We start from the raw sequence: 23,817 nt of genomic DNA, 5'->3' as shown, positions 1-23,817 counted from the left end.
GTTCTAAATTAGATTAATGTCGTGGCGTCGTATACAACCAAATACGGAAAGTATGGCGGTCAAACCTTCAGTTCAGAGTTCGCTAAGTTGTTTAGTTCATTCTAAGAAAATCGAAGGATTAAAAGACGAATATAAAGTATTTCAATGTGAACCAACTCATGGATACTAATCTACGACAAGTTATTGGCAGTTGGGAATGTGCAAGAGTTTTCTGTTGTCGCAAAATCCTTATTGTTTTGAAGACTATTTCCGGATAAAAAATATTTCGCAAATAATTAAATATGTATCTAGCAGTCGTGTACAGCATAAAGCGTAACACATATGGCTGCCTTTCAATTATTCTTAAAGAAACAGAAACTCTTTGATGGAATGAATCAAACGAGCAAATTTGTTTTCCACAAATGAGGATCAAGTTAAAACGTTTGTGTTTAAACGATAACAATACAGCTGCTGCATATCACCGATTTATTCCAGATAAGCTCATAGCATTCTAAATGGTGTTAAAATCAATGTTTACGGTGTAGTGTTGCGCAAATGAACGTGTGGTATCGTGATTTAGATAATTACTTAACCCGAACCCGGTGATAAGAAACAAATAAAAAAAGTTTTGCTTTCCTATAAATAAGCTTAGCATTCAAACCAAGGTACTTGGTATTCCATGCTGAGGTAACTGGTCAAATTTTTAAAGTTCATTCGAAAAGCTTTCCTGTGGTCAGCAACAGTGCAAACAGATGGATTCATTGTGGCAGAAACGCCAGAAAAATGACGGCCAGTGCAAGAGAAAACGCGGACTGTCGTTTGACCCTTTCTTTGCAAGAAACAAAAAGGACGACACCAAGGTATGAATCTTATCAAACATGTTAGTTTGTATTATGTAGGTTTGTGGTCAAACTATTTGTAAAATCTAAGATTATAGAGGTGCATGTGAGTTTTAATAATTATGATGATGTATTTCTCTAACTGATCTTTAACGTTATAGCTTAAATTTCCAGGTACCCAATGAAGACAATTCCCAACAAAGTGGGAACAATAAAAAAGCCCGCACGCGATCAACATCAATAACACTGGGTATGATGGTAATCGAAGCAAGCGATGTGGACAAAGGATCCGATATTTCCTTCACGTCTGGAATAGACAGTGACACAAGCATAGAATCTGTGCTTGATACTTCAGCCACTCCTCCAGCAACGTCGAAGAGGAGATTGTCCGGATTCAGCTTCCGAGGCCTAGCGAAAGCGGAGAAACGAGTCAAGAAAAGTGTGGTTACTCCGGTACGAAACGTGGCATTTAGAATTGTAAGCAGAGTGACACCATCCAACATCTTGAGGACGCCGACTGGAGCCTTTTCGTCGAATGAAAGATCAAACCGGGACACGGAGGGTAAAGCAGCAGCAAGATCCCGAGCTTCCCAATTGTCCGTGGATTACCAATCCGATTCCGATGTAACTCCAACAAAAGAGAACTTGGAAGGAAAGGAGGAGCAAGCAAATGCCGGATGCAGGTACACCGTTTGTTGTAAATGTTTGTGTAAATATGGAGACTATAATTCAATGAAATAATCTGGTAGAGGTTTGTGAATCAGAAACCAATTTAAACATCAGTCCAGAAAAGTGTAATAGATTAAGCGTAACACCACACAATCCTAGAAAAAATTAATCTAGCGCATATGTTAGTTGTTGCGCGTTCTGTGGCTTGAATTCTTGTTTGAGTAGCCAATTTCCGTTGTCTGATGCAGGACAAGCGAAAGGATTAAATAATCTCGAAGTTGGTTCCAGGTATTACAGCGGAAACATAAACAAACTACGTTTTTGCCTTTGGCCATCTGGCATCTCTTGGATGTCTTGAGCCACGCAAACGTAACCTTCTGTGCACGACAGGGTCTTTGGATAAAATCAAATAATTCTCAAAGCACCATCGAGACTAAGCATATTTTCTTAATGTATTACACATTATCCTAACTTACAGTTGTGGTTATAGACGTTTAAGAGCAGCTTATCGCGTTCGCATTCCTTTCTAAGAATAACAGCGTATAACCTACAACTCCCAGGATATCCACCAAGCCACACTGAACTTACTTCACGAGCTATTGTAACGCAATTTGATTGACGCCTGTATAAAACTGCGGCTTACTGTTCTTGTACGTAAGCCAACTGCAAAGGAAATGCGGTGTAGAGAAACTTACAGGTGCATTAAAACGAAATTAGGAGAATATTCGATCGTAACTTAGTAATCAATTATCTTTAGCTTTGACGTTAGGATAACAATGCGTAGTCATGCTCTTTTAGGGAGAATCAACCGGTCGCCGTTATAAGTACTTGTTGAAGAAATATGTGGACCGCTGGAAGCATGCATAAGTGCTGCTGTCTCAGTGTCGCCGCTGGTAAATCGCTAGACAGTTTACGGTATAAAACTCAAATAGCAAAGCTGATAAATGAATTGATAGCCTGCTATATTTAGTGCTGTAGTATATGGTAATAACATAGCGACCGTTAAACAGTATTGTAAAGCTTACAATGCATTAATTAACGTGGGCGAAAGTGAACTTTTAAATCTAAATATCCGAAAGCTATGTCTCTTCGTGTTATCAAATTCATGCCCAGGGTATACAAAGGCACCGCAGGAAGTCGCTTGGACCCTCAGTGTTGATTTCGTTACGAGATTGTTTATAATACAGTGAGCTTCAACATTTGATTGTTTTCTCGCAGAGGGGTGTGACGTTATAGCTTAGCGAATGGTTAGTTTATACTTTCAACTACTTATTTGCTTTCGCGTGCAAGCAAACTTATCGTTCGATCAGTAGAGGGGGATGAAAAAATGAGTAAATAAGAGAGAGTCACCAGTGGGGAGATTTCTCTCTTTATAATAAACTACACTTTGGCAGAAGACAATGTTGCTCTAGAAAGAAAAGCAAGGAAAGCTCGCTTGCTTTATAAAGAGCGCACAAGCTGGCAGACCTTCAGATTGTCTATTTAGTCGACAGTTAGGCATAAAGCAGTTGACAGACTAAGAGTTTAAGAAAACTCATAGGAAAGAATATTTTTTATGCAATAATGCAATGACTACAAGTCGAAGCGTTCGATAATAACAACTGTTATCTATTTTATTTCAGACCTACCTGTTCAGTGAAAAGATCTAAGCACACTAGAAATATCACAATGCCTGTAGCAATCGGCAACTCGGATTTATTTCATCTTCCATCGAAACGGCATCGCCGCCAAGATTCGGACATTTCGTTTGATCTCTCTGGCAGCTATAAGAACGAAACCAGCAACGGTCAAAAGAATCGCCGAAGTGACTTTCATCCGTAAGTTTAAATACGTTTTTATTAAATTATTTATTAGTTGATAACCCGTAATTTAACTTACTTAATAAAGGCAATTGTTTTATTTTTTATTTTATTATTACTTTTGTTAGCTTTCAAAAAACTTATATTAAAATATTTTATTTTGTAACCACAGGTTGAACGCTTTGAAAAGTACCAAAACGACCACTTCGGTCCAAACACTTCGGGAATTTCTTAAAAAGAAATGTAAGTATTTCTATTCCAACGTAGCATTTTCATTTAGTATTTGCGTATATGCAATAGAATTTAGTCTTGTATTCTTACGAGACCAGCAATGTTTGATAAACATGGTGTGAGTTGTCGGCTCATCTCGCTTTAGAATGCGATACATTGTTATCTGTCGCCACCATCGGTTTGCTCGCACATAAAGCCGCGAGGTGAATGTAGCTTCATGGCAACTTTTTTCACAGAGTTTATTTGCTATTTCTAGCTCGAGCGATGGCCTTCCGCGCTTTCCTGCAGAAAGAATTCAGCGAAGAAAACTTAGATTTTTGGATCGAGGTTGAAACATACAAAAAACAAAAAGCCAGCAAGCAAGCTAAACTTGCACCAGTCATCTACAAAACCTACATTGCCGTCAATGCCCCCAAAGAGGTGAATATCTTTTTTTTCAAAACATTGGTTCCTGCTACATCTACATACTCAGTCACACTTACATCGCTATCAGATTAAACCGGGACGGTTCAATAAGAACTAATCATTACTTCGCCAAACAAATTGAAATCTTGTTTAAATTACTTGTTTTTTTGTCATTCGTATCTGTAATTAGACGTTAAATTATATCCCAATGCTTTATCACAACATTTGAAGCGGCACTGATAGCTTGGAGACAAAATTGGTGCGACGCTTTTGTACACGCCTATGGGTTGTGCCTGAAATTAATATCATACAACGATGGGATTAGGCGTGTGCAGCGATCGTGTTGTATTTATTTTTCATAGGACATAATATCCGGGATAAAGATAGTCTTGGGCTTGCCCGAATGTTCACGACATACATACTTTGAACCGTCCCTGTTTTTTATAGTCTGGAGGAAATATTTATTTATAAAGGCACGTTTTTTAAAACTTATTTTCTCTTTTAGATTAACATCGACTCCTCCACGAGAAGAAGCACAACGCATAACCTTCAACATCCCGACAATACCACATTTGATCTCGCTCAGGAGCGCGTGTATCAATTGATGGAGCGCGACTCCTTCCGCCGTTTCTTAGTCAAAGAATGGAAGAATAAAAACGAAGTCAGAAAGTCTTCCGATAAACTCAAGCTTCCTGCTAAAGTTACAACAAAATCTTTGACCAGCAAGCAAGAGCATAAGAAATCGAAATCTGAAAGAATGTCCGCTCCAGAAGTTGACTTCAGTTTGATGACTGAAGCTAACAACACTGAAAGAAGAAAAAGAAAGTTTTCTTTCTAGGCCATAAAGGAACCTTTTGCTTTGACATTTATTTCAACGTGCATTGGTTGTCAACATTGTGAGATTTATTTTTTGCTTGCTGGTCGAGAGCTTTCAATCATTTTTTCTGTCTATTAACTGTGACTGTGGGAAGCATAACTGTGATTCCCTTCATTTTTCATTATTCCGTGTTTTCTTTTCTATTTTACAAGAATAAACATAAAAATATTCAAAACAGTTGTCTCCGGTATCTTTCATGAGGTGTGTAAGGAAACTCCATAAACAAAGTGCGGAAGATTTTTTGATGACAAAGTAATCCGCCGTAATTTGGGCTTTGCCAAATGTGTAAGACTTCTAAGAGTGTTAGTGTCAAGTGGTAGACGAAACCAATTATAAATACAGATATATCCACGTACATGCTTTAAATGTCAAAGCAGTATAATCCGCCTAGGCATTCGTTGCATCTCTAAACTATCCCTTATAAGGTAGGCAACATGGCTGGTAAATAATCAAGCGTCACGCAATTTTCGTGTAGAGAGAGTTTGCTCAAAACTAATGCTAAGGAATTTGTGCAACAAAAATTTAAATTACTTCCCACCCAATGACGATGAAGAATTTTCAATTTGCGTCAGAAAAAAACTGCTGTGAAAAAGCGTCATAATAAACCTATTATGCGCTGCCAAACTCCTTGAGCTTGTCATCCGAGTTTGAACACACAACTAATATTAAGCTAAGTTTGAAAAACTTTTTTAATCCAGTTCTTATTCTTACATAACAAAGACCACCCTTAGAGATAGGTTTTTCAATTATGTAAAATAAAAGCAAATGTGGAAGGACTTAAAATCCAAACACAATAAGGTTCTTATACGCAAGTTTTAATAAAAATTCACTTAAAGTTACAATCACATAGCAAAAGCGAGCTGCATCTCACAAAGTAAAAACTTAATCGCGTGACATCTATACCTACAGTATATAGTCTCATCATAATAAATAGTTCATCTAGCGATACGTATTAGATGGAAAAAATTCTTTGTTGTAGCAATGTAGCAAGTATTCCTTGCCCAACTCCGTCATTGTCAACAGCAAGCCCCATGAGTGGACATTACAGTCTCAGGATTTCGTCCGACAATTACAGCTGTTCGACTGCTTCCTATTAACATTTCCCCCGAGTTACGATAAAAGAAAGGGTGATTACCTTTCTAATTAAAGAATGCAGATGTCATATAATGCATCGGCTATTGACTGTATGGCAATATTAACCTTATAAGTTATAACTTGTTTGGATTTCTGTTTATCTGATTTTGAGTACATGTTGCAAACACTGTGCTTTAACCATAGCATTCACGTCTGCATATACGTAAACCCAATTGTTTCGTAAATGAAAAGCCGATTTGAGACGTGTTCGAGGCTATTTTAATTGCAACAGGATGTTTCGCACAGAAATAAATCTTGGAAATATACCAGAATTTGTAGCTTGCGTCATGATCCCGGGCCTCTACCAGACCAAGTAAAACTATCTTGCATATAAATCAAAGCAAGGAATGCAGCTGTGTATGTAGTTTAGGCGACTTCCTGGAACGTTTTATTCAGTCTAACTTGCACAACTAAGGAAGAATGTCCGGTTCAAGCTCTTCATGGCAACCATTACCAGTGAACTTTGTAACTCTCCTGGGTACAGGAACCAATCATGGTTGCACTCGGCGTAACATTAAAGTATGCAACAAGTATTTAGGAAATTAAGTCTCCAACTCTAGTGCATCGAAACGAGCTAAAGATAACGTTTCTCAGTACCGGTACTTGCAGTAAGCGAAGAATGATAGCAATGGATTGTTATTGATGCTGGATTTTAAATGCATGCGTCACTTTTAGTTTCATTGCGTGACGTTAAATTTGTTCAGGAAAGTTACTGCTATATTCTAGAAAACAATCGTTAAGTATAACTTATGCGAAAACCATAGGTTTAATTTACCACGTGCAAAAAATTTCAAAAAGTGAAAAATTTTAATCATCGCTTGTCTATAACGTCGCGTGTCTATAACGCAAAGAAAATCACTACACTTCAATCATTTAAGTGTACATTTTGTATAGAGGAATTTTTTCTCCTTAATGTCGTCAACGCAAAAAGGGAATTTTAAAATGAGAAATGGTGAATCCCGAAGGTAATTGTCTGAAGGTAATTGTCTGTCATAATCAATGAAACGAATGAAACATTGTCACAGTTAAATTGAACACATTGTAAACATGAATTTTTGCGCCCAATTTATTATTTGCGTTATTCCTAACGAGGAAATACCCAAGGAAATATCTGATTCTTTTCATTAACCCTTTGCGGTCTACCTACATCCCTGGGATGATAAACAAAATTATGTATTGCTGTCCACCTACATCCCTAGGATGACTTTTGTGTACAGCGGTTTTTACGGGTCTACCAACATGCTAAGAATGTTACAACATTTTTTATCGATTTTGGAACATAGTAGATGGTATTTATTAGGGTTTTTCCCTGACTTTTGTTAAGTTGAAGTTAAGTTGGAACTGGAAAACAGTTAGTAAAACTGGGGTAGGCATGAGCAATTCTTGCACTCAGCAATAATGAATTTTGCTTGTTATTGTATTTTATTACTACCTTACAGACGAGAGTTGTAGTAAATAGTATTGGATTGTTTATAGTAAAATGGCTGCTAGAAGGTTTAGTGCTAATGATGTACTTGAAATGCTTGATTCTGAAGATGAAAATCATTCAGACATGGAGGTTGATGAAGAGAGTGATTTTTCTGATTTAGATATGGAAATGAGTGATGATGGGAGCTCTGATCCAGATGAGCACTCAGACAGTGATGGATCTACCTCTAATGATGTTGTAGACCCTAATGGATGGAGAGTATGGCATGATAATGACAGTGATTTTCCTCATCACCCATTTACAGCTACTGATGTGGGACCAAACTTGGAAAAGATCCCAGAAACAGAATTGGAATATTTTCAAAACCTACCAAATGGGGGCTTCGGGTGTATGTCTTGTCTGACTCGGAATCTGGGTATATCTCAGCTTTTGAACCCTATTTTGGAAAAACTACTACAGAAAATTTGTCGCGTCAAGATCTGCCGTTTACATCGAGAATCGTGATGCATTTAGTTGGCAAGCTGCTGTCAAAAGTCAGAGCAAGTGGTTATCATGTATACACAGACCGGTTTTATACAAGCTGCACTCTAGCAAAAGAACTGCTTCAGAATGAAATCCACCTTACTGGAACTATCCAGAAAAATAGGGTTGGGCTACCCACTGAAGTGAAGCGTTTGCGATTGAAAAATTTACAGTTGAAAGCATACCGTCATCCACAAAATATTCTAGCACTTGGATGGCAAGATAAACGCTTGATACTGATGCTCAGCACCTGGCACAATGCGGACACTGCACCCCACAGTCGTTGGCGAAATGGGAGGCAGGAAGATGTAGAGAAACCTGATGTAATCCGTGATTACACAGCTAATATGGGCGCAGTTGATCTTTCTGATCATTACTGCGCATCATACTCCTTCACACGAAAAACGCTGCGGTGGTGGAGAAAGCTATTTTTCTGGTTGATTGAAGTATGCATGGTTAACTCATTCTTGGTTTACAAGGAGATGAAACAGCTTAAAGATACAAGACACCTACAATACAGAAACAAGGTGATTGTGCAACTTATAGGAGACGTCCGCAACAGGAACCCCAAACGAGGAAGGCCAAGTGAAAGCGATTCTGCTGAGCGCCTCAACAAATTACCACATTTCATCAAAAAAGGAGCAAGAGGTCACACAAAGAATTGTATGGTTTGCAACACCAAAGAACAAAGGAAAACCACTTTATACTTTTGTGAAACATGTCAAAGAAAACCTGGACTTCATCCGGGAGAATGTTTCAGAAAATATCACACCCAAGTCACCTACAAAGACTGACCAAAGTCCAGGCATCATACAGGAGTTCACCAGAAAATTTCAACAGTGTGATAAGAGTGTGATAATTTTACTTGTATACAAACGGAATTTGTGTTTGAATAAACGACAGAAGTGTTTGAATATTGTGATACCTTTTGTCTAGAAAATACATGATGCAAAAAATTGCGAAAAATTGCGAAAAGTAGCATTTTTAAAAACGCTAAAAAAAAAAAATTTAAAAAAAATTTCGACAAAAAAAATTCACAGCCGTACTCTACACATATAAAACTACCCAAAAATGCAATAAAAAAAAATTGGACCTAGACTGACCGAAACGGTAAAAATAAATTGGACCGCAAAGGGTTAAACGTTGTGTGGGATGCATTCATGTTGTCACGTGACTCTGTGAACAAGCGTATCTACATTAACTATAAAATTGTTGCTCTGGTTTCCATCTTGCTCCGGCCAAGAGCTACAAAAAAGTTATGCAAAAGGCAATTTGTTTCATGAACTATCTTCATCCTATCATTGAACATTCCAAGCGGTATGCTGTGAATGCGACTCGTAAAAACTGGGTTTTGATACAAATGAATTGCATTGGATCGTTACGAAACGTCACGAAACACCAATTTACCTAATACGAAAGAAAAGTTTGTAATCGGACGCAAAGACGTCGACTAAAGTCCGTTGTGTTGCAGATAACAGTCGGAGAATCAACTCGTAAACTTTGCAGGATTGCCAGGTGGCAAATGTGTTTACCAGGAAAGTTACTTAAAATTTTGAGAATGTTTACTTCGGTGGTTGATGCCATGCTATCAGTGACACGCTTCCATGTCTAAAGCCCTATTAATTTTGCAAACAAACTATTAAACTTGAAACGATTATCGCCTTCGAGCGTCTCCGTCTTCGTCTCAAACTTGTGTCATTGATGACCCAGTGACGTTAACTGCTGTGGCCTTAAGCACTAGCGCCCACCTGTAGGCCGTTGTTTTTAGCATTGTTTTGGCATGATGCCGTTATGTAAGCGTGCAGATGCAACATTATGTAATCTTAACCAAAAAGGTGATACTTTTAGCGCTATTCCAGAAATTTCACTTTGACCTTTGCTCAAGGAATAAGCCTTTAATCAGAAAAGTATAACAACCAAACAGTCGTGCTGATGAAAAGTACTGAGTGAAGTTGGGTATGTTTTGTCATTCACTACAGTAATCTTTGAGATAATAAAATATAAATATTGCCTGATAGGACAAGTTTATCACAATTTCTGACTTCGGCGTTGTTGCAATTAATCCAAACGATTGCTAGCATACAGTCCTCCAATAGAAATATTGTTAAGAACACAGGTTAAGAGTTTCACAGAGTTTTGTTTTAATCTTAAAATATTTTCAACGAACAAGAAAGTGTTGCTTATGTGTACGTAGGCTATGATGTGAGTTAGGCGTATCCAAGCATTATCATGACGTGACTGGGGTTCGAACGTGACAAAAATTAGTCCTCTTATTAAACACTGGAAACGGCAAAATAAAAAAATTAATCCTGATTCTATTCGGTCTAATATATATCTGACCAAAATTAATTAAAACAGGACTTTGATCACCGCCAAGAAGTGTACAGAGAACACAGCCTAGGGGCAAACGTGACAGTTTGTCATTCCGCCGATATCTATCTTGCAAAAAGACAATGAAATTTGTGAAGAACAAGATGGTCTGACCGGCATGCTTTGTGCTAAAAATGTGGGACATTTTTGGGCTAGGATCTCATGAGTTGCCACGATGAAGCCGCGTTTAGTTTTAAAGATGACTCCGATGGCTTCCACGATGACTCCGATGGGTTCCACGGGGATTCAAGTTGATGACCTCCTCGTGGTGAATCCTGGAAACTGACGTATGTCAGGCTAATATCAACAACCTGAGAAAAGCAAACAAGCAATCAAGCTATCTAGCAAAATGCGATCTCAGCCCAAGCAACCTAATACTGACCCGAAGCATGTGCCCTCATTAGGGCAGGCAGCTTGAACTGCCGTACGGGAAGGTGTCACGTTGCTACAGCTGAATGTTGAAGGTCTCACAAAAGCCAAAATCAACATCTTGGAACACCTTGTGAGCACCCACAAAGTCACCACCATCCTTCTACAAGAAACCCATGTAATGGATACATCCCGCCTCAATTTACCTCATACGAAAGAAGAAGAAGATGGGTTCCAGGACAATTAACCGTGGGAAATTGACCGCGAACAAACTCACCGGGGACAACTGACCGGGGGACAACTGACCGTGACGTAAATTTACCTAGAACCAACTGACCTTAAATCATATTATCACTTAAATCATATAATTTGAATAAACAACAATGCTAATTTGCGTAAAAAATAAAAATAAAATGCGTAGCGGTTGATTTGTGTCGCCGGCCAATTTGTTGCCGGTCAGTTGACCACGACCAATTGTCGCCGGTGAATTTGTTCACGGTAAATTGACGTGATCCCACTCCGATGGGAGAAGCATTCAACATAAGTTAAACATAGACGGGCTATTTTTATAGCATTAAGTAAGACTTTTACTTTTATAACTACGACCGGTCGTGATTAAAAATTCGATAAAATGTATACTTGCGTGCTAGTACGTGGACATTAAGGGTGCGTTTAGATTAAATTGTCAATAAACAAGAGATAATGAAAGATTAGGACTATATAGCTTGCAAAGTCACGATGTCATAAAAACAGACAATATCGCTGGCCTGTGGTCGTGACGAGGTGGAAACGACGTCAACAGCATCTCCCCCAATGGCCTTGAAAATGGAAAACATTCTCAACCGAGCGGAGTCGAAAACACGCCCATATGTGTGTGACTTATGTAACCCAAAGCCTTGTACGCAATGGATCACTTTCGTGACACAAACCGGGCAATATTTACACATCAATATCCCCTTGGAACGGAGAGCATGCCACAAGCGTCGCGAAGCACAGGAGTCAACACTAAGTGTTTTAAATTGATATCCACCTAACAACAGCATCTTGGTGAAGATAAGCGTGAAACACTTGGCGCCCGGTGTCGAGATAACCTTAGAGATAAAATTCAATTGGCTGGCAATTAAACCATTTCGATAGATTCACGTGCAAGTGACTTGATATGATTTTCCTTACTTCGATTGAGGTTAATTTTCAGTTAGATAAATTTGACAAAATACACGTTCGACGCTCAAGACAGAAAACAGGCAAAATCTATAACCATTTCAAACATGCGACGAAATCCAAAATCGTCTGCCATAAATTCATGTGCAAACCCTTAAGTTTTAGAAATATTAGTCTAATACATAAACTTCAAACGATTGGCCTCTATACATATTGAGAGCGTGTATAGTTGAGCGTGTTTCATGGACTGTCTGTGGCGTTAATTGTAACTACAAGCACCTTCTGTGCTCTGACCTGCGGACTGTTGTTTTTAACATGCCTTGGTCACGACGCAATTACGCAAGAATACAAATGTGAGTTTATGTAAGTTGTAACGTGATGGTTGTGGGTCTTTAAATGATGCAAATGAAAGCTTTAATTTTTTACATACTTTACTTCAAGCTAGGCTATGCAGCTCCAACAGGATGTTACAAGAACTATCGTAACGAGATCGTTTCAGCATTAAAACAATAAAAGTAAGCAGCAATAAATTTTAACGCTTTGCTGTCTGTTATTTTTGTATTTCAGTTTTGTTTTTGAGTTTACTTATTTTTAGTTTCAAGTATTCACTCTTTGTAGGTTTTGTTAAGTCTGTACCAATATAATGTTTTGTGCGTCACTTCCAAATATGACAAAAAGTAAAAATAAAGTGTTTGTGGTGAATGGTGAGCTTTTTATTTTCGACTTTGGTTACTACACGACATAATTCTGTTTGTTTTAAAGCAATAAAAGTCAGGAGTGTTTGTTTTAGTGATTGTCTCTGGATTGCCCGGAAATGATGTCATTTTGTTCTCACAAAAAATCTTTATAAAGCTTGGTATTGAAAACGCTATTTGCAGTCGCAGGTATAAGAACTTGAACAAACAACAACACAGTAAAATCACAACCGAACTAACTTTCATAGGACGTTTACTCTCATAGTAACCTTTGTAAACGTTTCTCTGTTTGGTACTTAGCTTAGCGACCTGGAAAACAATCCCTTTATGACGCATATGTTTTATATTTGTCTAACGCAGGGGTGACGAACCTATTCGATGACGCGGGCCACTTTGTCAGTTACGGCTGAGCAAGCAGGCCGCACAATTTTTTTAACATTTTGCATAATAATTAGCATTCAAGCACAACCGCTTCATTTGGCAGATTTTTAGCTGCTCCCGCGGCCGCAAAAAATACATCGATTGAGTGCGGCAATCTATTGAAGACATACTGCTGCGACTCAATTGTGCTATCAGCTTTTGATATCGCATTGCGCAAAGATTAGAAACAGGTGAAAGAAAGTTCAAGACTGCTGGTCTCACCGGACGCTTCGTTCAAGACTGCTGGTCTCCCGGACGCAAAATTTAACCGTAAATTCCGGACGGTATGGCAACCCTAATTCCTATAAGTCCTATATGCCTTGCATGTATGGGCGTTTGTCAAATCGTTTGGTGGGCCGCACAAAATTGTTTGGCGGGCCGCAGGTTCGTCACCTCTGGTCTAACGGGTCTCTAATCTCAGATCATTTATGACACAGAGTATTAATCAAGTCCACGTGGTGTAAGCTGACAGCCAACAAAATAAGTACGCTCCTCGGGCAAGGCTAACTCCTTATTAAGGAATCTGACTGACTTCAAAATTGTACAAGATAATATTGTTTTAATTAATTAATTAAGTGGTAAAAAACATGGTGTCATGCCAGTTATGTACGGATGTTTACAACGTTATCGACATTGAAATATCTCTTCGCAAAAACTTGGCCTATACGTGTTCGAAGAAGAATTTTGTTAAGATATCTTCTAAAGCTATGCTTAGAAAACAAAAATATAATCAGGTTTCTTAGAAATGGCGAAACAGAAAATATCTAATATCTAATCTAATATAGTTTTAAAATATTTAATTCAACACTTTAATTCTTCATCTTTCTTCATCATTCTCATCGTCATTCATCAAAATTTGTCATAACTTTAAATTTTAATTTAATTTCCAGCCTTTATAAATCTCCATATACTTGAACTCATTTTAAATTGGTAGTTTTTAATAAACAAGACATGTAATAAGTTTTCCATTGAAAGACGTTATAATCTAATTAAATGTAATGTTCTCCTTACATGACAGTCAACACATAGCTTATATTGACGCAAGTAATATTAATGTATTGACAAGGTTTTTTTTGCGGTGTAGTGTTTTTATAAAGCAAGTTTAAAATATGATCTCACACAGAAAAGTATAGGATAGAACTAGCTCCGATAAATATTATCGCAATCTATCAAACAAATGCTGATGGGTCACTTATGGGTCACCATTTGCTACTTTCGAACGCTAGAACTGATTGTTTCGAAGAAATGGGATCATATTGTTCAGCGTTGTCGTCTGAAAATTATTCAGAGCAAAAATATTTAACAAAAAATCTTTATAACAGAAACGAACGTTTTTTTTGTCCGTGCGGAAATAGTTTTAAGGTGAATAGTCTTTAGCACGCTATTTCAGTTTTAACTAAGATACCATCTGGTGAAGTTCTCTTCGACAAGAAAAAGAAATACTTCTGTAACAAAAAAGCTTGTACTTTTCCATTCCAATAAGCTCACCCTGTGTATCTTTTACTTTCTTTTTAAAATAGCGGGTTCTGTTTTTATAATAATAATTTGTTTTTAATTTCTAAGGTAAATTTTCCGTTTGAAACTTACATAACAATATAGAACTGTCACTTCTGTATCTTATATAACGCAAAAAAAATACACAAATATCTTGCTAAATATCCTTTCTCTGAAAAGGCTGCTTAAGGATTTGGAGTTTTTAAATCAACAATAAGTCATATAGGAGCTTTATTTTTAGGGAATGACGAATAAATTATGTGAGAAATGAATTCTTCCTTAAAGTGACCGAAACATTTTTTATTTCGATTAACATGCTTCCCTGCCTACAAACTATATGAAGCAGACGCATCATTAAACACAAGTTTGCTTGCGTGCATTTAGTGCCGTGAGATGATTTCTGGAAGTCCATAAATGGTTGTTGTTGTCCTTTAAATGTTGCATGCTGGTTCAAATGCCTGAATTTGTTCGCGCGACTCAGAATTATCATGATAGCAGGTAAGCGCCACATTTTTACCGTGACTTTATTATTTCGTAAATTACGATTGACGCCTTTACTTCTACTAAATTCGTACAAATGCAAAACTGAATTGAATGCAATTATACTAAAAATTTACAGAACACATCTAACAATGTTTCAAAACAATATTTAATTCATATTTTTGTTCAATTCAATTATCCAAGCACAATTTTTCAACCCCGTCCAGTTTCATCCTGAGATCTTCTGCCGGGGCCATTTTTATCAAAAACCACCTTATTCTAACATGACCCTTGTTGTTACAACTATAGACTAGAGGCCATAGGGACATTTATTTCACTTATCGCTTTGTATATTAAGCATGCCATATGTGAAAATTGGATAAAATGTCATAAGTCGTAAAGATAATGTCGCACACGTGTCAAACCAACCTTCTTCCTCGGATGGTAGATGAAAAGATACAAAATTGCAAGACCAGTCGCAGATCTTTGTTTAAAGATTTTCGGCTTGATCTCTGCCCAGATGAGTGCTTTATTTCATAAACATGCACAAGGTGCAGAAGAGATAAGACAAAATGTCTAGCAAGCTGTGTAACTGAGGAAACATTAATCAGAATTTAAAGACTTGTGGAAGCTATAGAAGAGAGATAATTTCCGAGATCGGAACCTTGAACTTGTATCGGATGCACAATTATTGCGATAACGGTCAACTACGAAGTCAGTCAGGAAAACGTGTGTGTGTAGATGAATAGATGGTAAAGCGGAAGGCATCATCAAAAGGATAAGGGACGATATAGACTCGACATGAATATGATAAAAATACTCAACATAAGCATCGTCATTGTCGTCAAAGTCATTGTGATCATTGCATCGTCATTGTGGTTAAAATATCAAAGTTGTAGTGTAACCAAACTTTTTCTGACCAGGTAAGCTCCCCGCTTTAACGGCTAGTCAATTAGCCAGACTCTATTATTTTTACGAGTCTTCCTTAGATAAAAACAAACGTCTTCTCTATATTAAAACCAAACGTAGACTAACTCAACTCCACCAAGCACTTGCCAGCCAAGCAACCGACCTAACACAGAATTAATCTTGGCCACATAGCAAGAAAATAAGCGTGGGGCGTTAATTACCAAATAGGTCTACAGGGGTAGTGCGGTGACGCGGAACAAGAAACAAGCTAAGAAAAACCCTGCACGTGTAAATGGTAAAGAAGTGCGACAGTGCGAGAGAAGTCATGAAAACCGACAAGCATACGCAAGCACACACAAATGAAGCAACGAAATTACTGTATAACATAATGCAGCAGAAAAACAGTGCACGCACACACCAAGGTAAAAACTCCCTAACAGTTTACGGGGTAGTAAATATAAAGCAAACACTAAGTAGTCATAAACAGCTTACACCGTAAACTAGTGCTTTACAAATCGGGTGTTCCAACATTAAAATGCAGTGCTTATAAAACAGGTGTAAAAAGATATTCTCGTGACAGTAGGTCGTATAATGCAACAAGATAATCATTGTACAAACAGTATAGCATCAGAATTTTTTTCATTCATTAATAATTAATCGCTACTTTTTTATTTGTAGTGGAATGTTTTAATTATTGCAATTTTGATTTTCATTTAATTGTTATATATAGGACGACTTTTCACTACACTGCTGGACTTTTTATTTTTCAAGTAGATAGCCAATAAACTTTTATAAACGAACGAAGGAGATATAATTAAATATAATATATGATGCCAAATTGTTTAGAGTAGACCAACCGCTCGATACCGGAACTTTTTGCTTGCGCCTTTGAACAACACTAGATGTAAACGAAAATCTTTAGTACTTCTGTCTACCCCTAGCCTGTTATTTGCACACAAATCTGACATCTGTGGTTTTAATGTTTGTTTTCTGATCATTACCTTAAGGTGAATTATCAGGTAACGGGTATGCCCTTGCGTGCGAGACACGAATTCGGAAAAGTTGCGTGATAGCAGATTATTTTTTTCCACAAATTGCGTAAAAAACATTTCAATACTATATTGGGAAAACGATAAGCTTGTCGTTTAAATAAAACTTAAATTCTGCTTCCCCGTTTTAAAACAGCAACTTCATTTAACAACCCAGGTTATATAAAGGACATAAAGAAAGTTTAAATGAAAGCACTTAAGACTTCACAAGGAAGAAAAGATTTGTTTAATTACATTTTCAAACATCTTCTGTTTCCTGAAATGTTCACAATACTTGCAAACATAGAACGAAACATGTCTTTCAAAAGTTGTTGAGTCTTTATGATAATTATATATAAGAATAACGTTTATAATCAAATTTGTAAATTCTGAAATTTAAACTACTTTGTTAGAGCATTGCGCGTGTTTATAGGTTTGACATGTTCCATTTCGCTTTGAAATTGATCATTGAAAGATTGCAAAATTGCAAAGTATACTATTTGGGCATAATCTGAGTTCAGCAATTAAGCATTACAAAACCAAAGCAACAAATTTCCTTGTGTCTCCAGAATATGTCTTTCTGCTGTTACTAACTTCATCATCATTTATTATGAATTTTGTTCCTATTGACAACTTTTTGTTAGTCATATAGTGGTTTCCTTTAACTAAATAAACCCAACACATAAACATAACTGTGCTTATGTGTGTAATAAAAGTTCCAAATAAATCATTTTATAAAATGTTAAAATGCTTTAAAGCGAAATTTGACGTAATGATCAAAAGGAAACGTCTTAAAGCCGATGCATTGCTTGACACTTCCAAAATTTAATTTCAACAGTAATTTAGAAAAATTTTTTTATTAACTGTATAAAATTAAACACGAGCACGGAATAAAATTAGTAATTTTCTTCAAAATAATTTTAGTTGAGATTATTTTGTGTGAAAAGCATCGTTTCTATTAAATACATGGATACATTTTAGATATTTAAGTCTCAACATCAAAAACTGAATGTTTTGCGGTGATTACAGAAATGCAATGCAATGCTATACTTGGTAATTTTAAGTGCAACAAACATCAATGAGAACTAATGCAAATACAAAACTACGACCATTTATCAAAGAAATTTATTTTGACGGCAGATTAACCGCAGCATATCAAACAAATTTACGTGTCGACCGCACGCAATGGTCATCGCCTTTTTTTCACACTCAGCTAACTTGTCTGAAGAAAACAAAATGCATTATCACTGTTTGGTTTGCTGATTTCACTTATCTTGATATAAGAAATGTGTTTTGTTCCATTTCTCGTGCACAAGGTTGAACTGGTCTTTGATTGAACCAACTGCAACGTAACTCTCACGATTAGATAATCAACCATCTATTAAGGGAGACTCGCTTTGTGTTGTTTTAGTTGATAAATATCAGCAACAATCAGTCCACGATATCATGATCGTTCACATACTTGAGCAAGAGCAACAATACTATAAAAGAATTGCAGTAAAAATGTTGTCTTGCTATTTCAAAGAATCAACTGTAAGCTACTGACCGAAAATGTATGATGAACAAACGATACTTTACAAACTCTTATTATTATAACAGTTCACAACTATGTCGTGTATTGACGCCGAGTGGTCTCACTGCTATAAACGAACTTATAATCATCAATTGAAATGCAGGCTTATACGGCCAGCCTACTGTCGGCATTTAAAAACACTGTGATCTATCCCTTCAGAAATATGCGGTTAAGGCTTGTTCATGACGTTTGCGTCTGAAATAAACTTCAACCATGATCTAAAGTAGATTAATGTCGTGGTGTCGTATACAACCAAGTACGGTAAGTATGGCGGTCAAACCTTCAGTTCAGAGTTCGCTAAGTTGTTTAGTTCATTCTAAGGAAAATTGAAGGATTAAAGGTGACCTTAGAGTATTTCAATGTGAAATAAATCATTAATGTCAATACATAACCAGCTAATGGCAGTTGGGAATCTACAAGAGTTTTCTGTTGTCGCAAAATCCTCATTGTGGTGAAGAATATTTCCGGATTAAAATATTTTGCAAATGATTAAATAATAATAGAAGTCGTGTACAGCATTAAGCATTATACTAGGCCTGCCTTTGAATTATTATTAAAGAAACACAAACTGTTTGATGGAATGATTTAAAGGATAAAAGTTTATTTTACTCATGAGGATCAAGTTGAAACGATTGACTTCAAACGATAACAATACAGCTGCTTTACCGCTTGGTGTTTCCAGCGAAAAACGATAACAACGCTTTAGCTTTTACCGTGTATTGTTGCGCAAATGAACGTGTGGTATCGTGAATTAAATAGCCACTTAACACAAACTGATGATAAGAAACACATCAAAAGGTTTTGCTTTCCTATAAATAAGCTTAGCATTCAAACCAAGGTATTTACTTGGTATTCCATGCTGAGGTAACTGGTCAAATTTTCAAAGTTCATTCAAAAATTTTTGCTATATTTTGCAACAGTGCGAAAAGATGGATTCATTGTGGCAAAAACGCCAGAAAAGTGACGGCCAATGCAAGAGAAAACGCGGAATGTCGTTCGAGCCTTTCTTTGCAAGAAACAAAAAGGACGTCACCAAGGTATGAATTTTATCAAACATGTCAGTTTGTATTTTGTAAGTTTGTGGTCAAACTATTTGTAAAATCTAGGATTATAGAGGTGCATGTAAGTTTTGATAATTATGCTTATGTATTTCTCTAACTGATGTTTAACGTTATAGCTTAAATTTCCAGGTACCCAATGAAGACAATTCCCAACAAAGTGGGAACTTTAAACAAACCCGCACGCGATCAACATCAATAACACTGGGTATGATGGTAAGCGAAGCAAGCGATGTGGACGAAGAATCCGATTTTTCCTTCACGTCATGCATAGACAGTGACACAAGCATAGAATCTGTGCTTGATACTTCAGTCACTCCTCCAGCAACATCGAAGAGGAGATTGTCCGGATTTAGCTTCCGAGGCCTAGCGAAAGCGGAGAAACGAGTCAAGAAAAGTGTGGTTACTCCGGTACGAAACGTGGCATTAAGAATTGTAAGTAGAGTGACACCATCCAACATCTTGAGGACGCCGAATGGAGCCTTTTCATCAAATGAAAAGACAAGCCGGAAGAGGGAGGGTAAAGATGCCGCAAGATCCCAACCTCCCCAATTGTCCGTGGATTACCAATCCGATTCCGATGCAACTCCAACAAAAGAGAACTTGGCAAGCAAGGAGGAGCAAGCAAATGCCGGATGCAGGTACACCGTTTGTTGTAAATGTTTGTGTATATATAGAAACTATGATTTATTGAAATAATCCAGTAAGCTTGTAGAGGTTTGTGAATCTCAAACCGTTTTAAACATCAGTCCCGAAAACTGTAATAGATTAAGCGTAACACCACACAATCCCAGAAAAAATTAATCAAGCGCATATGTTAGTTGTTGCGTGTTCTGTGGCTTGAATTCTTGTTTGAGTAGCCAATTTCGAGGTTGGTACCAGGTATTACAGCGGAAACATAAACAAACTACGTTTTTGCCTTTGGCCATCTGACATCTGTTAAATGTCTTTAGTCACGCAAACGTAACCTTCTGTGCACGACATGGTCATTGATAAAATCTCAAACTATTTTCAAAGCGCCATCGAGACTAAGTACATTCTTTTAATGTATTACACATTATCCTAACTTACAGTTGCGGTGATAGACGTTTAAGAGCAGCTTATCGTTGTCGCATTCCTTTTTAAGGATAACAGGCAATAACCTACAAAACGTCATCACGTCAGTCTATTCACCAAACCACATTGAACTTAATTCACGAGCTACAGTAACGCAATTTGGTTGACGTCTGTATAAAACTTTGGTTTACTTGTACGTAAGGAAACCCGTTATAGAGAAACTTACAGGTGCATTAATACGAAATTAGGAGAATATTCACTCGTAAATGGGTAATCAATTTTCATTAGCGTTGACGTTAGGATAACAATGCGTAGTCATGCTGTTTTAGGGAGAATCAACCGGTCGCCGCTGTAAGTACTTGTTGAAGAAATATGTGGACCGCTGGAAGCATGCATAAGTGCTGCTGTCTCAGTGTCGCCGCTGGTAAATCGCTAGATAGTTTACGGCATATAAATCAAATAGCAAAGTTGATAAATGAATTAATAGTCCGCTATATTTAGCGCTCTGCTATACGGTGACAACATGGTGACCGATAAGCAGTATTGTACAGCTTACAATGCATTAATTAACGTGGGCGAAGATGAACTTGTAAATTCCAATATAGACCTGCTATATCTGTTAGTATTACCGAATTCATGCACGGGGCATACAAAGATATTGCTTGAAACGTATACGATCAAGCCATGTGGAAACATTTCTAATGATCATTGGAGACCAGAGAGAGTTTGTTTCGCTTTCACCTCTCTGTTGATATCTCTGCGAGATCGTTTACAGTAAAATGAGCTTCAGTATTTCCATATTTTTTCGCATTCGGATGTGACGTCACAGCTTAGCGAGTGGTTAGTTTATACTTTCAAGTAGTTATTTACTTTCGCGTGCAAGCAAACTTATCCTTTAATCTGTGAAATAGAGAGAGAGTAAAAGTGAGCCTCATCAGTGTGGAGATTGTTTTCTCTTTATAATAAACCACGCTTTGGCAGAAGACAATGTTGCTCTAGAAAGAAAAGCAAGGAAAGCTCGCTTGGTTTATAAGGAGCGCACAAGCTGGCAGACCTTCAGATTGTCTATTGAGTCGACAGTTAAGCATAAAGCAGTTGACAGACTAAGAGATTATGGAAACTCATCCGAAAGAATATTTTCTATGCATTAATGAAATGATTACAAGTTGAAGCGTTCGATAATAACAAATGTTATATCTTTTATTTCAGACGTACCTGTTCAGTGAAAAGATCTAAACACACTAGAAATATCACAATGCCTGTATCAATCGGCAGCTCGGATTTATTTCATCTTCCATCGAAACGGCATCGCCGCCAAGATTCGGACAATTCGTTTGATCTCTCTGGCAGCTACAAGAACGACACCAGTCTCGTTCAAAAGAAGCGCCGAAGTGACTTTCATCCGTAAGTTTAAATACGGTTTTATTATGTTATTTGTTAGTTGATAACCCGTAATTTAACTAACTTAGTAAAAGTAATTGCTATTATTGTTATTTTATTATTACTTTTGTTAGATTTCAAAAAACCTATATTAAAATATTTTATTTTGTAATCACAGGTTGCACGCATTGAAAAGTACCAACACGACCACTTCGGTTCAAACACTTCGTGAATTTCTTAAAAAGAAATGTAAGTATTTCTATTCCAACGTAGCATTTGTATTAGCATTTGTGTATATGCAATACAATTTAGCCTTGTAATCTTCCTTGCCCTAGAATGCGATGTATTGCTGTCTATCACCACCATCGGTTTGCTCGCACGCAAGGCCGCGAGGTGAATGTAGCTACATGGCAACGTTTTTCACAGAGTTTATTTTCTATTTCTAGCTCAAGCGATGGCCTTTCGCGCTTTCCTGCAGAAAGAATTCAGCGAAGAAAACTTAGATTTTTGGACCGAGGTTGAAACATACAAGAAACAAAAAGCCAGCAAGCAAGCTAAACTTGCACCAGTCATCTACAAAACTTATATTGCCGTCAATGCCCCCAAAGAGGTGAATATCTTTTTATTACAAAACATTGGTTCCTGCTACATCTACATACTCAGTCATACTTACATCGTTATCAGATTAAACCAGGTTCAATAAGAACTAATCATTACTTCGCTAAACGAATTGAAATCTTGTTTAAATTACGTGTGGTTTTGTCATTCCTATGTTTAATTAGACTTCAAATTATATCCCAATGCTTTATTGAAACATTTCAAGCTGTACCGATAGCTTGCAACGGTGGGATTAGGCGTTTGCAGCGAACGTGTTGTGTTTATTTGTTATAGGACATAATATCTGGGGTAAAGATAGTCTTAGGCTTGACCGCATGTGCACGACATGCAAGCTTTGAACCGTCCCTGTTATTTATAGTCTAGAAACAATGTTGATGTTTAAAGACACAATTTAAAAAAAAATTTCTCTCTTTTAGATTAACATCGACTCCTCCACGAGAAGAAGCACAACGCATAACCTTCAACATCCCGACAATACCGCATTTGATCTCGCTCAGGAGCGCGTGTATCAATTGATGGAGCGTGACTCCTTCCGCCGTTTCTTAGTCAAAGAATGGAAGAATAAAAACGAAGTCAGAAAGTCTTCCGATAAACTCAAGCTTCCTGCTAAAGTTACAACAAAATCTTTGACCAGCAAGCAAGAGCATAAGAAATCGAAATCTGAAAGAATGTCCGCTCCAGAAGTTGACTTCAGTTTGATGACTGAAGCTAACAACACTGAAAGAAGAAAAAGAAAGTTTTCTTTCTAAGCCGTGAAGTATTCTTTTGTTTTGACATTTATTTTAACGTGCATTGGTTTTCAACATTTTGACATTGTGAGATTTATCTTTGCTTGCTGGTCGAGAGCGTTCAATGATTTTTTCTGTCTACTAACTGTGATTCCTTTTTGTTCATTAATTATGTTTTCTACTCTATTTTGCAAGAATAAACATTAAATCATTCAAACATATTGTCTCCAGTATTTTTCATGAGATTAAGAGAGTGTATAAGAAAACTCGGTATACAAAGTAGGGAAGCGTTTTGTGATGAAAAATAATTAGGGTTCAGTCAAGTGCGTAAGACTTCCTTTAGCAGTGGTTCTCTACCTTTCATAGATCTTGGCCTTCTCACAGCGACCATAAATATCTATGGCCCCTTGGTCATCAATAAAAATATGTAGATTGGCTATTGCAAAACATTTTTAACTTCACTGCAGGGTATGAAGTAGACTATGCGCTGCAAGTTTTTCACAGCAAAATTTGAAAACTGGAGAAACATGTGTCCCGCTTTGCCGTATTCCCATACTACTACACTATATAGTTCAATAGTGAGGCACATGCTCG

At 37.1% G+C, this 23,817-nt stretch overlaps 2 protein-coding genes across 3 annotated transcripts; both read left to right on the top strand.

Moving 5' to 3' along the window:
• On the top strand, window positions 1-23,440 carry LOC143469169 (uncharacterized). Of its 2 annotated transcripts, none has more exons than XM_076966759.1 (6): window positions 1-839; window positions 993-1,501; window positions 3,110-3,304; window positions 3,459-3,529; window positions 22,324-22,487; window positions 22,912-23,440. In XM_076966759.1, exons 1-6 carry the CDS (start codon window positions 732-734, stop codon window positions 23,242-23,244), a joined length of 1,380 nt encoding a protein of 459 aa, XP_076822874.1. In that variant the 5' UTR covers window positions 1-731; the 3' UTR covers window positions 23,245-23,440. The 2 variants fall into 2 exon arrangements, with proteins under 2 accessions (XP_076822874.1, XP_076822873.1); XM_076966758.1 differs by lacking the exons at window positions 22,324-22,487; window positions 22,912-23,440 and adding exons at window positions 3,774-3,937; window positions 4,428-4,968 and having other exon boundaries at window positions 600-839.
• LOC143468586 (uncharacterized) lies at window positions 19,301-20,140 on the top strand. The gene is made up of 2 exons (XM_076965901.1): window positions 19,301-19,420; window positions 19,574-20,140. The coding sequence occupies exons 1-2, from the start codon at window positions 19,313-19,315 to the stop codon at window positions 20,138-20,140; spliced, it is 675 nt and encodes a 224-aa protein (XP_076822016.1). The 5' UTR covers window positions 19,301-19,312.
• Window positions 23,441-23,817: the final 377 nt, after the last annotated feature.

This window comes from Clavelina lepadiformis, chromosome 8 (assembly GCF_947623445.1).
Source record: "Clavelina lepadiformis chromosome 8, kaClaLepa1.1, whole genome shotgun sequence".
In the NCBI taxonomy this organism is placed as follows: Eukaryota; Metazoa; Chordata; class Ascidiacea; order Aplousobranchia; family Clavelinidae; genus Clavelina; species Clavelina lepadiformis.
Note: the sequence above shows the minus strand (reverse complement) of the source record. Positions and strands in the feature narration are given on the sequence as shown.

Excerpts from the sequence above, each read along its gene's own strand:
- LOC143469169 (XM_076966759.1), top strand. The coding sequence starts at position 732 with ATGGATTCATTGTGGCAGAAACGCCAGAAAAATGACGGCCAGTGCAAG. Across the intron at positions 1,502-3,109 it reads CAAGCAAATGCCGGATGCAG|ACCTACCTGTTCAGTGAAAA; the intron begins GTACACCGTTTG and ends ATTTTATTTCAG. Across the intron at positions 3,530-22,323 it reads GGAATTTCTTAAAAAGAAAT|CTCAAGCGATGGCCTTTCGC; the intron begins GTAAGTATTTCT and ends TTCTATTTCTAG.
- LOC143468586 (XM_076965901.1), top strand. The coding sequence starts at position 19,313 with ATGGATTCATTGTGGCAAAAACGCCAGAAAAGTGACGGCCAATGCAAG. Across the intron at positions 19,421-19,573 it reads ACAAAAAGGACGTCACCAAG|GTACCCAATGAAGACAATTC; the intron begins GTATGAATTTTA and ends TTAAATTTCCAG.